The sequence below is a fragment of the Aquarana catesbeiana genome, linkage group LG06 (assembly GCF_042186555.1).
Source record: "Aquarana catesbeiana isolate 2022-GZ linkage group LG06, ASM4218655v1, whole genome shotgun sequence".
Lineage (NCBI taxonomy): Eukaryota > Metazoa > Chordata > Amphibia > Anura > Ranidae > Aquarana > Aquarana catesbeiana.
The window spans coordinates 258847325-258860061 of NC_133329.1; the positions used below are offsets into that span (position 1 = coordinate 258847325).

Sequence of the window (12737 nt, forward strand, 5' to 3'; positions counted from 1 at the left end):
CTATTACTTTAACCCTAGGGTCTGAAACAGCAGCTGCACTCACTTACTCACATAATTTTGGTGACACAATTTTTTACACTTGGCGCGAGTGTATTATGTATACCATATTGTGGAGTCGAGTGGTGGCTGAGGTGAACTGCTTTGTGTGCCTTGATCAGGCCCCTGATATCTTGCTTATACACGCTGGGGATAATGATCTGGGTCTGAGATCGATAAGGGAGCTCATCAGGGATTTTAAATTTAGATATAGATTTTTTGTGCCTCCGTTCCTCTTTCCCAGATATAATTATTGTGTGATCTGATATTGTGGCATGCACTCATTGGAGGATGGCATGCTCGGTTGATAGTAGAAATAGAAAAAATACCACACTACCAAATCCCTACCAGCAGCAGCTAAATTGTGAGATATACACAAAAAACGACAATAAAAAGAGCTTCTCTGTGCTCAGCGTCAAATTGGAAGTATGGCAGGTATACAGACCATACACCAACTGCAGGCTCAGGATGGTTTTCTTTCATCCCCATGATCCTGAGCCTGCAGTTAGTGTATGGTCCTTGTATGTGTTTTATTAGGGGTAAAAATTGTATATTAGTAGAGACCCATCTTGGATATAGCTCCCATTACTCTGGTTGTATCTGAAATTATTGGTTGTCTTCAAACCAGTGTTTTGCAGCTGGAGGACAATTTTTTGGTTTTATGTCAGTTCTTTAAATAGAGATGCCTACAAGGGCCTTGGGGCTCCATTCATACTGTACTGAATGTTAAAATGTTATTTACATCATTTGTTAATAAAGGGCTGCTATGGCCATTAAATAAATGTGTGTCACGTGTGGTTACTTGGGCAAGCGTAAATGGTGGCGTGGTGGTCAGACAGTATTGGAGTCAAATCAACTTTTATATTTTAGTCAAGTAAGGCCCAGAGTAAGAAAAGGGAAAGCCTGGATGCCGGGCTGTTATGACTGGGTTAAAATGAGTTTGGCATAGGAGGGGTGTTTTGGTAGGTTAAATGTAAATAGGATTCAAGGGGTACTTACCAGATTGGTGGGTAGGGCAGTAGCAGGTGGGGTTTCAGGGGACGGTCAGTAGGAGGGTTTTCAAAAGTCTTTGGTTGGAGGGGAGATTGTGTTGGGAAAACTTCCAACCCTCCCTTCTTTATTTACAATATTGTTGTTTTCTGCCAAGTCAGTTACGGGTCTTTATGTGGTTATGTCATAGCAGCTGTTGGGGTACAAGGTCCTTGTATGTTACATACATAGTTACATAGTTGGTAAGGTTGAATAAAGACACCAGTCCATCCAGTTCAACCTGAGTGAGTGTGGGTGCGTGTCTACAATTGTCCCTATCCCTGTACATTGTGTCTCATTAAGATGCTTCTCTATTATTATTATTTTTATCTAAGGTACCCATATAACACCGTCAATTTACACAGCCCTCCACACATACATCACACACTCACATCGGTCCCTACCCTCAAGGAGCCCACAATCCAAGGTCCCCAACTCACACCCATATACCAAGGCCAATTTCGGACAGAAGCCAATTAACCTACCAGCATGTCTATGTTTTTTATTATGGGTGAAAAATGTATATTGATAGGGACCTGTCCTGGATACAGCTTCCTTTATGAGATGCCTACAAGGACCTTGGGGCTCCATTCATACTGTATTGAATGTTAATATGTTATTTAAATAAATTGTCAATAATGGGCTGCTATGGCCATTAAACTCTAACATGTGTCATTGGTGGTTACTTGGGCAAGGATAAATGGTGGAGTGGTGCTTAGACAGTATTGGAGTCAAATCATCTATTACACCCTAGTCAAGCTGTTATTGATGATTTTTGACAAATTTCAATATTTTGCTGGGACCCATAGTACTTTTAATAAGCATGTTTTTCACTATGTATGTGCCACCTAGACCCTAAGTGGAAGACAAAAGACACAACTTATAACTTGCAAGAAATAACAAACAGGGATAGAAGTAAATAAGGGAGAATTATATTGGCATAGAAATATACTCAATGATTTCTTGGATAATTAGTCAGGAATCTGTGAGAAGCTAGCTGTTATCTGATGCTGTCCACCCAGCCAGCGCTTACCTGCAGTGATTGCTGCTGGATGTACTTTGTAATCTAATTGGAGCTGAGAAGCTGTATCCCTTAATGGCAACTTGAAATAGATATAGGGACAACTTGAAAAATTCTGTTGACCAATAGTGTATATGGGCTTAGTTATTGGTTGGTAATGGTGCCATATAAGGATGAAAGGTTTCCACAGTCTAATAAAAAGATATGAATTATTAACAGGATTGTTCCCTGATAAAATACATGCTTACTTTGGGTTTTTTAAGAACTGTATTGTAGAACAGTTGGTTGTTCTTTAATTGTGCAGATAGCTTTGTGCATATATATTACCTCTCTTATCTTTCGCATCACTTTCTTCCCTATACTTTGTTCAAGATCCAAACTTAGGAGAGAATGTTAATGGTCAAGTGGGACTTTACAAATATGGATGCTTGAGCGGCAATTTTAAAATAACATCTAAGTGCTTGTACTTTTTGCACTTGATTTCACATTTATTACCAAGGATTTTTGCACAAGCACTTTATATTTATTTATAATTTTCACAACTATTTTTTCTAATGGATTTATTTGTTCACAAGCATTTATTTATATTGTTATTCACATTTGCATCATAAGTTGAGGAATCGTTTGGTGCTCTTGCAACGTTTGCACATCTATTTACTTCAGGAATTTTGATTGATATCTGTTCACTTTGTTATTTGCGTAAGCACCATATTTATTTATTTGATATACAGTATATGGTTAGAATACATAGATAGATAGAATAGATAGTTTCTCTGATTTCTTGTGCAAAATTCTTCAAGTGGGGCCCTAGATCGTTACCAGGTTATCTGCACACTGGGTTTTTCACCTGCCAAAAAAATGGTCCTTTTTAGGTATGGGGAAGCATGTAACTCTCCCCTTTTCCTACGACTATGCAGATCTGGATGATTGTAAAAATAGTGTAGCGCTATGTGTATATATAATTCATAATTATAACGAATGTGAACAGTGGATCAGTTTGTCCTTTGCGGGACAAGACCAGTATTGAAACAACACTAAGTGATACAAAATAGGCATATAAAAGTGACTACAATAAAAGGGTAGTATAAATCTGTATTATAAACACAAATATTAGGTATACAAAAACGTATATATGTGATAAATCAAATAATAGAGTCCATTTACTGTCTAGGTCAATAATGACTAGTGGAACAGAAAACCACCACCAAAGGTCTATAAGGAAAAAATTGAAAAATAAAAAATTTAAAAAAATAAGAGATGAAATATAAAAGTTCCCAGGGTTTCCTCCTCACTTTTATATGCCTATTTTGTATCACTTAGTGTTGTTTCAATACTGGTCTTGTCCCGCAAAGGACGAACTGATCCACTGTTCACATTCGTTATAATTATGAATTATATATACACATAGCGCTACACTATTTTTACTATTATTTGTTTTCCCTATGTCTAGAGGTGTGTTAGCTGCCAACTGTATATTATAATTACCTCCTGCTTTATTAGCGTCTGGCGCAGCGCTGTACTCATTCCCCTTTTAGATCTGGATGATTGACTGGCCAATCTCTGGTCCAAGTGCTGTCATTTTGTAGAGGGTCCTTAGCTCAATTTAAGCTCTGATTTAGAACTCACACAGGACTTCTTGGGGCTCTGATTGTGGGGGAGTGTGGAAATAGCAGAGGACGAGTACTGTTGAGCAAACCTGTACCTTTGAGCAGAATGGACCAAGTTCATGTTCATTTTAAAGTGGATTTAAAAAAACTTTATTTGTAGAATGTAAACAATGGTGGTGAGAACTAATTCAGTATAGTAGAAATATGTCACTTAGGTATTTGAGCATAATAATCTTTTTAAATTTTCTTTATAGAAAGAGTATATGCATGTGTGGATATGCCAAAGAACAACATATGGATATTGCTACAAGGCCACAACCCTTCCAAAGCAAAGAGATATGGGATCACAAAGAACATATAAAGGAGATGCCTACAGATGCTTTTGGAGATATCAGCTTTGTTGGCCTGAGCCCAAGAGCTGGAAAGGTTTTTTTTTTATAATAATTGTATTTTATCTTTATCTTACTATAAGTTGCTTCATTATGAGCTCTCTTTATTAATATTTCAGGAATTTTGAGAAACTTATGTCTATCGTCAAAAGCTTTCAGGCTGGACAGTTTGTCTTCTAACTTTATCTGTCATAGAAACTGAACTGCATGTAATGAAATGCAGATAAACTAAATTTATTAAAAAAATGTAACACCAATTTAGTTTAAGAGTTTTTAGACCCAAGTTTGGTGTACCTAATCTTTTTTAATGAATAAAATATATGTAGTACAATGATGTAAGGCATGTATTTAAATTTCTGTATGAATATAATATTGATTCTTCCTTTTTCTCTAACCCAGCAGTATGTGAGAGTGTCTTCTGATACTTCATCCAGTGTCCTCTACCAACTGATGACCCAGCAATGGGGTCTTGAAGTTCCCAATCTTTTAATATCAGTAACAGGTGGGGCCAAGGACTTCCGTATGAAAATGAGATTGAAAAACATTTTCCGCAGAGGTCTTGTGAAAGCTGCACAAACTACAGGTGATTTTGTAGTTGCTTTTATATGCATTACCAGTTATCTAGGTTATGTTTAAATTGATTTGATTGATCTAACAAATTAATATTTTCTTTTAAATCATGTGTTACAATCTGCCCTACACTTATACGCAAAGTTTAACCTCAGGGCTTCTTGTCACAATAGAATTATATTTAATCCTAGAGGAAAGTAAAACAATTCAAACTTCACTCTCTTTTTATTGGCACAGCAGGGAAAATTTGCCATGTGAATCATCAAATTGCCCAAATTTATTTTTGTGGTGTACATTGTTTTGGTGCTCTGGGATGAAATCCGAGCTATTATTCTCTTGTGTAGCTAACTGGGTCTGTTTGCTGTGCTGGTTCAGTCAAGCAGTTATGATAAGCTATAATGATTATATCCAGCTCATATAAAAAATTGACACCTTTTCAATTAAGTTCATGAACTGGGTCATACCAAGAGAAAGTAACAAACCAAGTCTTTTAGAGAGAAGTTCACAAAGTGAAATACAATACCATTCCCTATCACATATTCAATTGCCGGTCTTCAATATTTTATATGAGCATGACTGCACGTGATTCTCACCCTTGCAGATTGAGAGCTGAAAGACTGTTGCCTGGAGATTGTAGTGATGATGGGAAGACCAACCATGATGATTTTCACATTATAGGATTATTTATAGATCAAGCAGTGATAATATCTTATATTGTGTAATACAAATTAGCACAATAACAAAATGAGAGGTGTAGGCCACATTGTCCCTGTTGGTCTCTGCATTGCTGGTATGTCTGGGGTTCTCCCTGGTGTCTAAAGGGTATATCTGGTTCACAGTCGTCACTCTCCAGCATGCTCTGGATTTGTGTCCATTGGTCAGGGCTCAGTTTTTCACATGGCTTCTCTGCAGCGTACTCCTGAATCTCTGATCACAGTTGCACTGTTCTATACAGCTGCTCCAAAGCCTCATCAGCCTGCTCTTTCTTCCTGAAGACTGTCTCTCATTTTTCCCTTTTCCTGTCTCCCAGCAGCCTGTTTTGTCTCTGTTCCTCCTTCCCCAATCTTTGCCTTCCCCTAGATCCAGTGGGTGCCTAAGCAGCCAATCAGCATCCTGTTCTCATCCTCTTTATCTTGCCCTGTTCCTTCCAAACACTGTCCTGTCATCCTGGCAGGGAAGAGAGGGATAACTTTGGTGTCTGCAAGAATGCTAGTGTTGTGTGGCTCCCACCTCTTAAAGGGCTGCTGGCCAGGGCTATATTTGCTTTTAAATAAAAGGGACATTTGTATCTTAGAAGAACCTCTTTTATATATACAGTATATTTACAGTGTTTATTTTATTTTATTTCAAGGAGAGGAGCTGATCAGCAATTCCAATTACATCATACAGCATATAAATAAATTGACATATCCAGTGCATCTCAATGAACATATCCAGTTACCAATACTCAAACAGCAGTATCCTAGATTATATTTAGTGAAGCCAAAAGAGTATGGCACCGATGGAACCTGAGGTATCTCAAGAGGAAGAACCCCCAGGCATATCGAAACTTGTCATGCACCTGGATCAAGTTGAGGCGACCTCTCACATATAACAAGACAGTAGAAAGCTAACAAACAAAAAGGGGGCGGAGAAGGGGGGTGGATGGCTGTTATATAAGGAGAAGGGACATGGGGATAGAGGTGGTGGGGAGTGTGCAATATCTGAGTGCTCGTAAGAAGAAGGTACTGTCCGGGAATACCAAAAGTATCCAGAATGCCAAACTACATCTGTGAACTTACGAACACTCGGTATTCGGAGTGAAGCCATCTGGGCCAGGGGCCTTATTGGGCTGAGTATCTTTCAGAGCCCCTAACCATTCCTCCTAAGTCACCTAGAGGAAGGCTATCTTTAGCCTTTATTTGGGGAAAGCCGGACTCAGTCAGGTAACGAGTAACACTCTGCAACCGCTCAAGTGTACGGGGAACAGCAAAGGAAGGGGCCGAGTTATCGCTGTAGAAGTGCTTAATTCGGCTTGCTATTGCAGCAGGAGTGTGAACCCTTCTCCCTGAGTCTATGCACAGGACATAAGAACCAGTCCTCAACTCTTTAAATGTTTGGGCCAGTAAGCTCCCAGGTTTATTGCCCCATTCATGAAAACTCTTACGCACTAGTGAAAGCCTCCTTGACATTGTGGAGGATAATCTCATTTAAACATAAAAGTGGAAAGATTTCGCGCATCAAATCTATCATAAAAAACTAAATGACTCACATATAATTCTCACATTCGATATTAAGTGTAATATTGTGCATAAATGTGCAGAAACAAAATAATAAAGTCCAAAAAAAAAACTCAAAGTGAATCAATATTGGAATAAAAAAGTTCATCAATCAAAAAAAAACAGAAAAATTGCTCATATCCAAATAGTATGTAATATTGTGCAAAAATGCAAAACCAAAATAATCCACCTCAAAAAAGTCCAAGTGAATAAATATTGCGAAAAAAGTTCATAAAAGTGAATTATATCCACTGGGATTGGATAAATAGAGAGATACACATATACGGTGGTAATGCTGGTATTGTTCCTCATATAAAGACTGCCGGCTCAAACAGGCTCTCTAAACTCTCACCTCAAAAGAAGGGAATTCAGGCATCGATGTGTAGCTTTAAATGGTGTTATACGTTCCAGCATGTTGGTATGGTGATGGCTGAATTATCCTCTCAACCTGACAGGCTTCTATTAAAAAAGAAAGGGATTTTTCCACCTAGGCTGCTCATTTAGAGGAAGAAATCCTGGATAAAAAAAACCCAATGGGTAGACGAAGCTGTGCGAAGTTTCCTCCGAATTCCTTTGCGGGCGGACTTTCCAAAGCTGTCACCTAAGATAGTGCAAGTCAGTACCAGCGGAAGATGAATTTTATTTCCATCTGAAATGTCTTCTTCTGCTTTCTTCAACATACACCACACCGTTAATACCAGACAAAAAGTAACAGAAACCTTTTGTTATTCTGAAGAACTTTACCTTGAGTAAAATCTGCTATTGGGAGACAAAGATTGGATGCAAAATCACACAGATAGATCAGTAGAAGAAATTTGGGATTCAGTGACCCGAAATGCATTGGGGGAAGCGTTATACTGGCTGAAGAGTACCATCACTATCAATCTTATGAGCGCTGTTTGACCTGATGGTCAATTCCTGAGGTCAGTGGGCATTTCACCTGAAGGTGGTGGACAGGCTTTTTTCTCAAAGTTATAAGATCCTTAAAGTGGTTGTTTAGCCAATATAATAAAAACCCCACCCCCTCTGTAACATAATGATATGTTTTCCTGTGCCTGTGTTATATAAAAAATATGCCGATCTGTACCTATATTAGAGCGTCTCCTGGCGCTCACGTGACTCCTCGGCTCTCTCCTCTGCCAGGCTGACAGCACCAGAGAGCGGGGGGGCCGAGCACTTTTGCTAATGTGAGCTGGGGAGGAGGAGAGACAGCCAAGGAGTCACATGCGCGTCGGGAGATGCTCTAATATAGGTACAGATCAACATATTTTTATATGGCACAGGGACACATATCGTTATGTTACAGAGGGGATGGGAGATTTTTATGGTAGTTATATTAGTAGCAGGAGGGGAGGGGGCCGGCACTGACATGAACAGACAGGCGGGGGAGAGGAGGACAGAGAAGGACAGAGCAGGGCTGTGGATGACTGAGGCACGTAAACTAACCACGGTGTCAGGACTCAGCAGCCATGATAAACCGTGGTCAGTTTACAGGGGGAAGGTATAGCCAGACAGGATCAGCCCCCTTTTCAATATCAAAATGTATAGGGGAGTCTCCCTGATCCCCCCAGTGTAAACAAGTCCACCACAACATGCCGAGGTTCATCACAACGAGACCAAGAAGAGTTTCCCCACCCATAACCGTGATAGAGGAAGCTCCTCAGGACTTAACCTCCAACATTGCAAGCAAAACTGGACCCTACAACTTTAAGAACATGTGAAGATTTAATAATCCACCAGTTCAGTGAGCGTGTGGCAATTAGAATATGGCAGAAGGTCCTCTGCAATCCCACACTCAGCACTAAGGGAGGCAGGTCAGGATAATCCCAACGGGAACCTCCACCACAATCGCTTGACCTGAGGAAGGCAGTATTCTGAAAAGTGGTCAAGTCAGAAAAATATGCACACATCCAAAGCATTAGCGTAAGGCCAATACAAAAGATATGGCTCCGGTGACAAGGCATTGACTGGTAGGAGCCTAGGCAGGGGTCTCGCTTCAGAGGAATACAAGGTGGAGTAGAGCTAATACAGCTGAGCATCGTGGTTGTGCATCAAAAGGAGTGGTCCACAGTTGTGCCTGGGATATCACAGTACTGGAGCTCGTGAGCCCCCATGTCAAAAAGAAACAAACATATACCCCTGTAGAGAGCAATGTTCCATACTACTTAATATACCCCAAACAGTTTAGTCACGTGTAAAAGAACATGGGTTCCATACAGTGTATTGGCTCCACAAGGCTCAGGGCTCAGGAGTGGTGGGATCTGAATTCTGCATCCTCCTAGTCGAACGGAATCTTTGATGCCTTTGACGCTGTGGGTAAGGAGCCTTCAGTTGGGAAAGAATCATTTTGGAAGGCAGTGCCAGTCAGTCGGGAACCTGGATGGACTCATTGTTTAGGAAGGCAAAGAGCACTGCAAGTTGAGCTGATGTCCGTAGGAGAAACTGTTGGACATCTTTTTTAACCTGGAGGTGAAACAGATAACCCCAGGTATAAATTGCTTTATATCTCTGATGTGTTGGGGAGGCGGGGGAGTTACTTCCACATGAACAAGGTCAGGCCTGATAGGTCATGGTTAAAAGGTGATGGTGGCTCCATCAAATTTAATGCCCTTTTTTCCCAGGCCTTTCGTAAAACCTCCTCTTTGAGGACATAAAAATGTATGTGGTACAGGACATCATGTGGATGGGAGCTGTATTCATTGTCTCATGGGCCTGTGACTCGGTGGACTCGTTCAAGTTCAATATGAGTGGAGACTTCCCTATCCAACAGAGTATTAAGGATGGCTTAAACTGTATCCCTGAGGTCAGGTCCTCTGGTCCCTTCAATTATACCATGTATGCGGACATTGTTGCGTCTACTTAGGTTTTCTCCATTGTCAAGCTTATTTCTAAGCTGTTGGAAGGCCCTCACCTGGATAGCATTGGTCTGTTCCAAGGCCTTGAGTCATTGTTCCAGCTAGGTATAGGAGGATTCCACATTAGAGAATCTTGTTTTCACCTGGGCAATGTGTTGTTTCACCTCTGAGAGTTGCTTTTTTAATGTGCCCTCCATGCAGAGAACCATGGGAACCAGATCCGACTGTGGAGAAGCAAATAGCTCCCTGAGCTCCTGACTCTGCTGGGGCTGAGAATTGCTTGTGGAGTGGGCATCAGTGGGACTTGGAGTGGTATCTGAGCAGAATACCGGAGGAGTATCGGAGAAGGTAGTGTACCCAAGGGGAGTGTTCCAACCCCTGCAACTCCCTACCGCTGCTCTCCTGTCCCGAGGCTGTCACAGGCCTGCCAGTGCTGCCCGCTTGTCTCCTCATCAGCACCATGTTGGATTGTCCTGATAGCTTGGGATCAGGTTCAGTGGCGGCTGGTGCTGGAGGATTTGGGGGGGCCGGAAAAAGCAGAAGAGGGAGAGCGTTGCCTGTCAGCTGCAGTACCTGTGTATCCTTGCGGTGGCCATCTTAGATTTATTGTCGGCTGTGACATAGTCCTGCAACCAGCGGGGGAGAGACTGGGAGTGGGTCATGGTCCTGGGCATACCTAGAGCATTTGGCACCTGGGGCAGATCCCATATCTAGCACCCCCCCTGACATCTTTTTAAAAAGTTTCTACATCGGAGACCCGATCAAAGCCAAATCTGGCTTTGTTTAGGTCACCGGCCAGCTGGCGGACGTGCCGGTTTTAGGCTCAGGTCTCCCAGTGGGATGGGAGACCTGGGCAGAGGGGCAGGAGGAGGGGGGAATGTCCCCTCCCACTCAGTGTAATAACAGCCGATGCTGTTCTTCCATGGCAGCCAGTGACAATAGATGGGACAGGACATAGGTATCAGTCACTCAGTTGTAAGCAGATTTTCGGTCAGATCGCGGTCAGGGAAGTGGAGGGCTCACCATGGAGGACTAAACTGTAGCTGCTATGAGGGAGACATTGGAGTGACATGGGGGGACAGCTGACAATACAAAGTATGGTCTATACTTTGCAATATCTGCTGTCCTCAGGGACAGATCCGATACAGAGATCCCACTGTATGGTCACCGGATCTGTCCCTAGGGACAGCAGACAATGGCATCATTCTCACTGATGATTAGATTCAGATTTTGGAACTGACCTGCTGACAAGGTGTAATCTAATGGCCGCAGGGAAGATGGAAAGATGCCGCTGTGACCTGCTGCTTGCTGGACAGATCTGTTGGCCGCAATATGTGGATGTGGATCACTGTCTACACCTGGTCTGCAGACACCCCAAACCACCCCCTCTTATCAAACTAGCTCATCTACTATACCTGGATGCTGGACATGGCAACACCACCACCCTCCTACCCTTATCAGATCAGCTACTATACGTAGGTGGTGGACACACAGCAACATCCCTCCCCCTGTATCAGATCAGCTACACCTGTGTCCACCACCCACTATACATGGGAGGTGGACACAGCAACCTCCCCCCTTCCCCATTATCAGACCAGCACTGGGTGGCAGGGCAGACACAAACACCCATCCGGGCCTCTTCTCACATCAGCTCAAGTGACTGGGTGGTGGACACCGTGGCTGCAAATCCACACCCCCACCACCACCTTATCACCAGCTCACCTCGACTCGGACACTGCCATTGCAATCCGCCACTCGCCAGGGCGGGCAGGAGTCTGGCTCAACCTCAGGTACACCCAGGTGGCAGCTAGGAAGGACACCCCCCAGTGTGTGGCAACCGACACGGACCCCCCCCGTTGGTACTCCTCTGCCAATGCCATCGCCCATTCGCTCGTATCGCTGGGTGGGAGGCCACGGGGTACAGTGATCTGCGCCCAGAGGACAACATAATGCTGGCCAATTGGGACCTCAGGCTATGGTCATGTGCTTGTAAGGGGCTGCACAGAGTACGGCCATGCAGATGGTGCGGGCTGGGGGGCGACGCCCCTGCACCACGTGTGGACCGGCTGCCACCGATAGGTCTCTCCGCACGAAATAACCAGGGCAGGCTCGCTACAAAAGGCTTGCTGTTCTGTGGAAAATGCTTCCCGGGCTTGTAGCGAGCCGGTATAAGCTGTAGATCAGCTGTGTGTTATGGAGATTGGGAAGGTGGGAATATGAGGGCAGTTGCTAATGCTGACCAACACATATGACCACTTAAAGTGATTGAATGGGCAATCTCCGTATTGATACAATGACAAGATTAATGTGATAAAAATCTAATTTTAATACATAGAAACCATAAAAAAATATTAAAAAGTATACACCACAAGTAACTAATGGGTTCCCCCGTAGAGTTTCTATTGGAGTGGAGTATAGGTTGTTTCCTCTACCGGTTTTGCGGTATAAACCGCTTCTTCAGGAGGGGTGGTCTATGAAATAGATAATACATTAAAACAAAACATATTTACAGAGCAAAATAAACTTTAACAACATATTACAATCAATATTAAAGTAGGAAGACCTGCTCACCCGATTGGACAAAACCGACTAGCGATAGGACCCGACAAATTCCCCCCGTGGCGGACAAGGGGGATTGTGAATGACAATCTCTGATTAGAAGGTAATAATAAAGAATATATAATAAATGTGCCCGCGCTAGTATAGTGTCACATATAAAATATATAAAAAATATTTTCACATATAAAACACATGTAATGTGATAAATAAAACCATACAGGTAAAATATAATGCAAATAACTATAAATGATAAACCACCAAGTGCATATAAAGGTGCAATCGTGGTAGTAACTAATAAAAGTGCAACGTGCTAAAATATAAATATCAAAACACTTTCCAGTGACAAATGAGTGTATATCCCAATTAATAAATACAAATCACAAAAAACGTGAATAAATAGTGTCCATAAAATG

At 42.2% G+C, this 12737-nt stretch overlaps 1 protein-coding gene across 1 annotated transcript in view; it reads left to right on the forward strand.

Annotated features, from left to right (window-relative positions):
• Positions 1-12737, forward strand: part of TRPM2 (transient receptor potential cation channel subfamily M member 2) — a 328183-nt gene that overhangs the window by 106087 nt on the left and 209359 nt on the right. Inside the window, 2 exon segments of the mRNA XM_073633225.1 lie at positions 3948-4119; positions 4482-4665. Of these exon segments, the coding sequence (XP_073489326.1) occupies positions 3948-4119; positions 4482-4665 (356 nt within the window).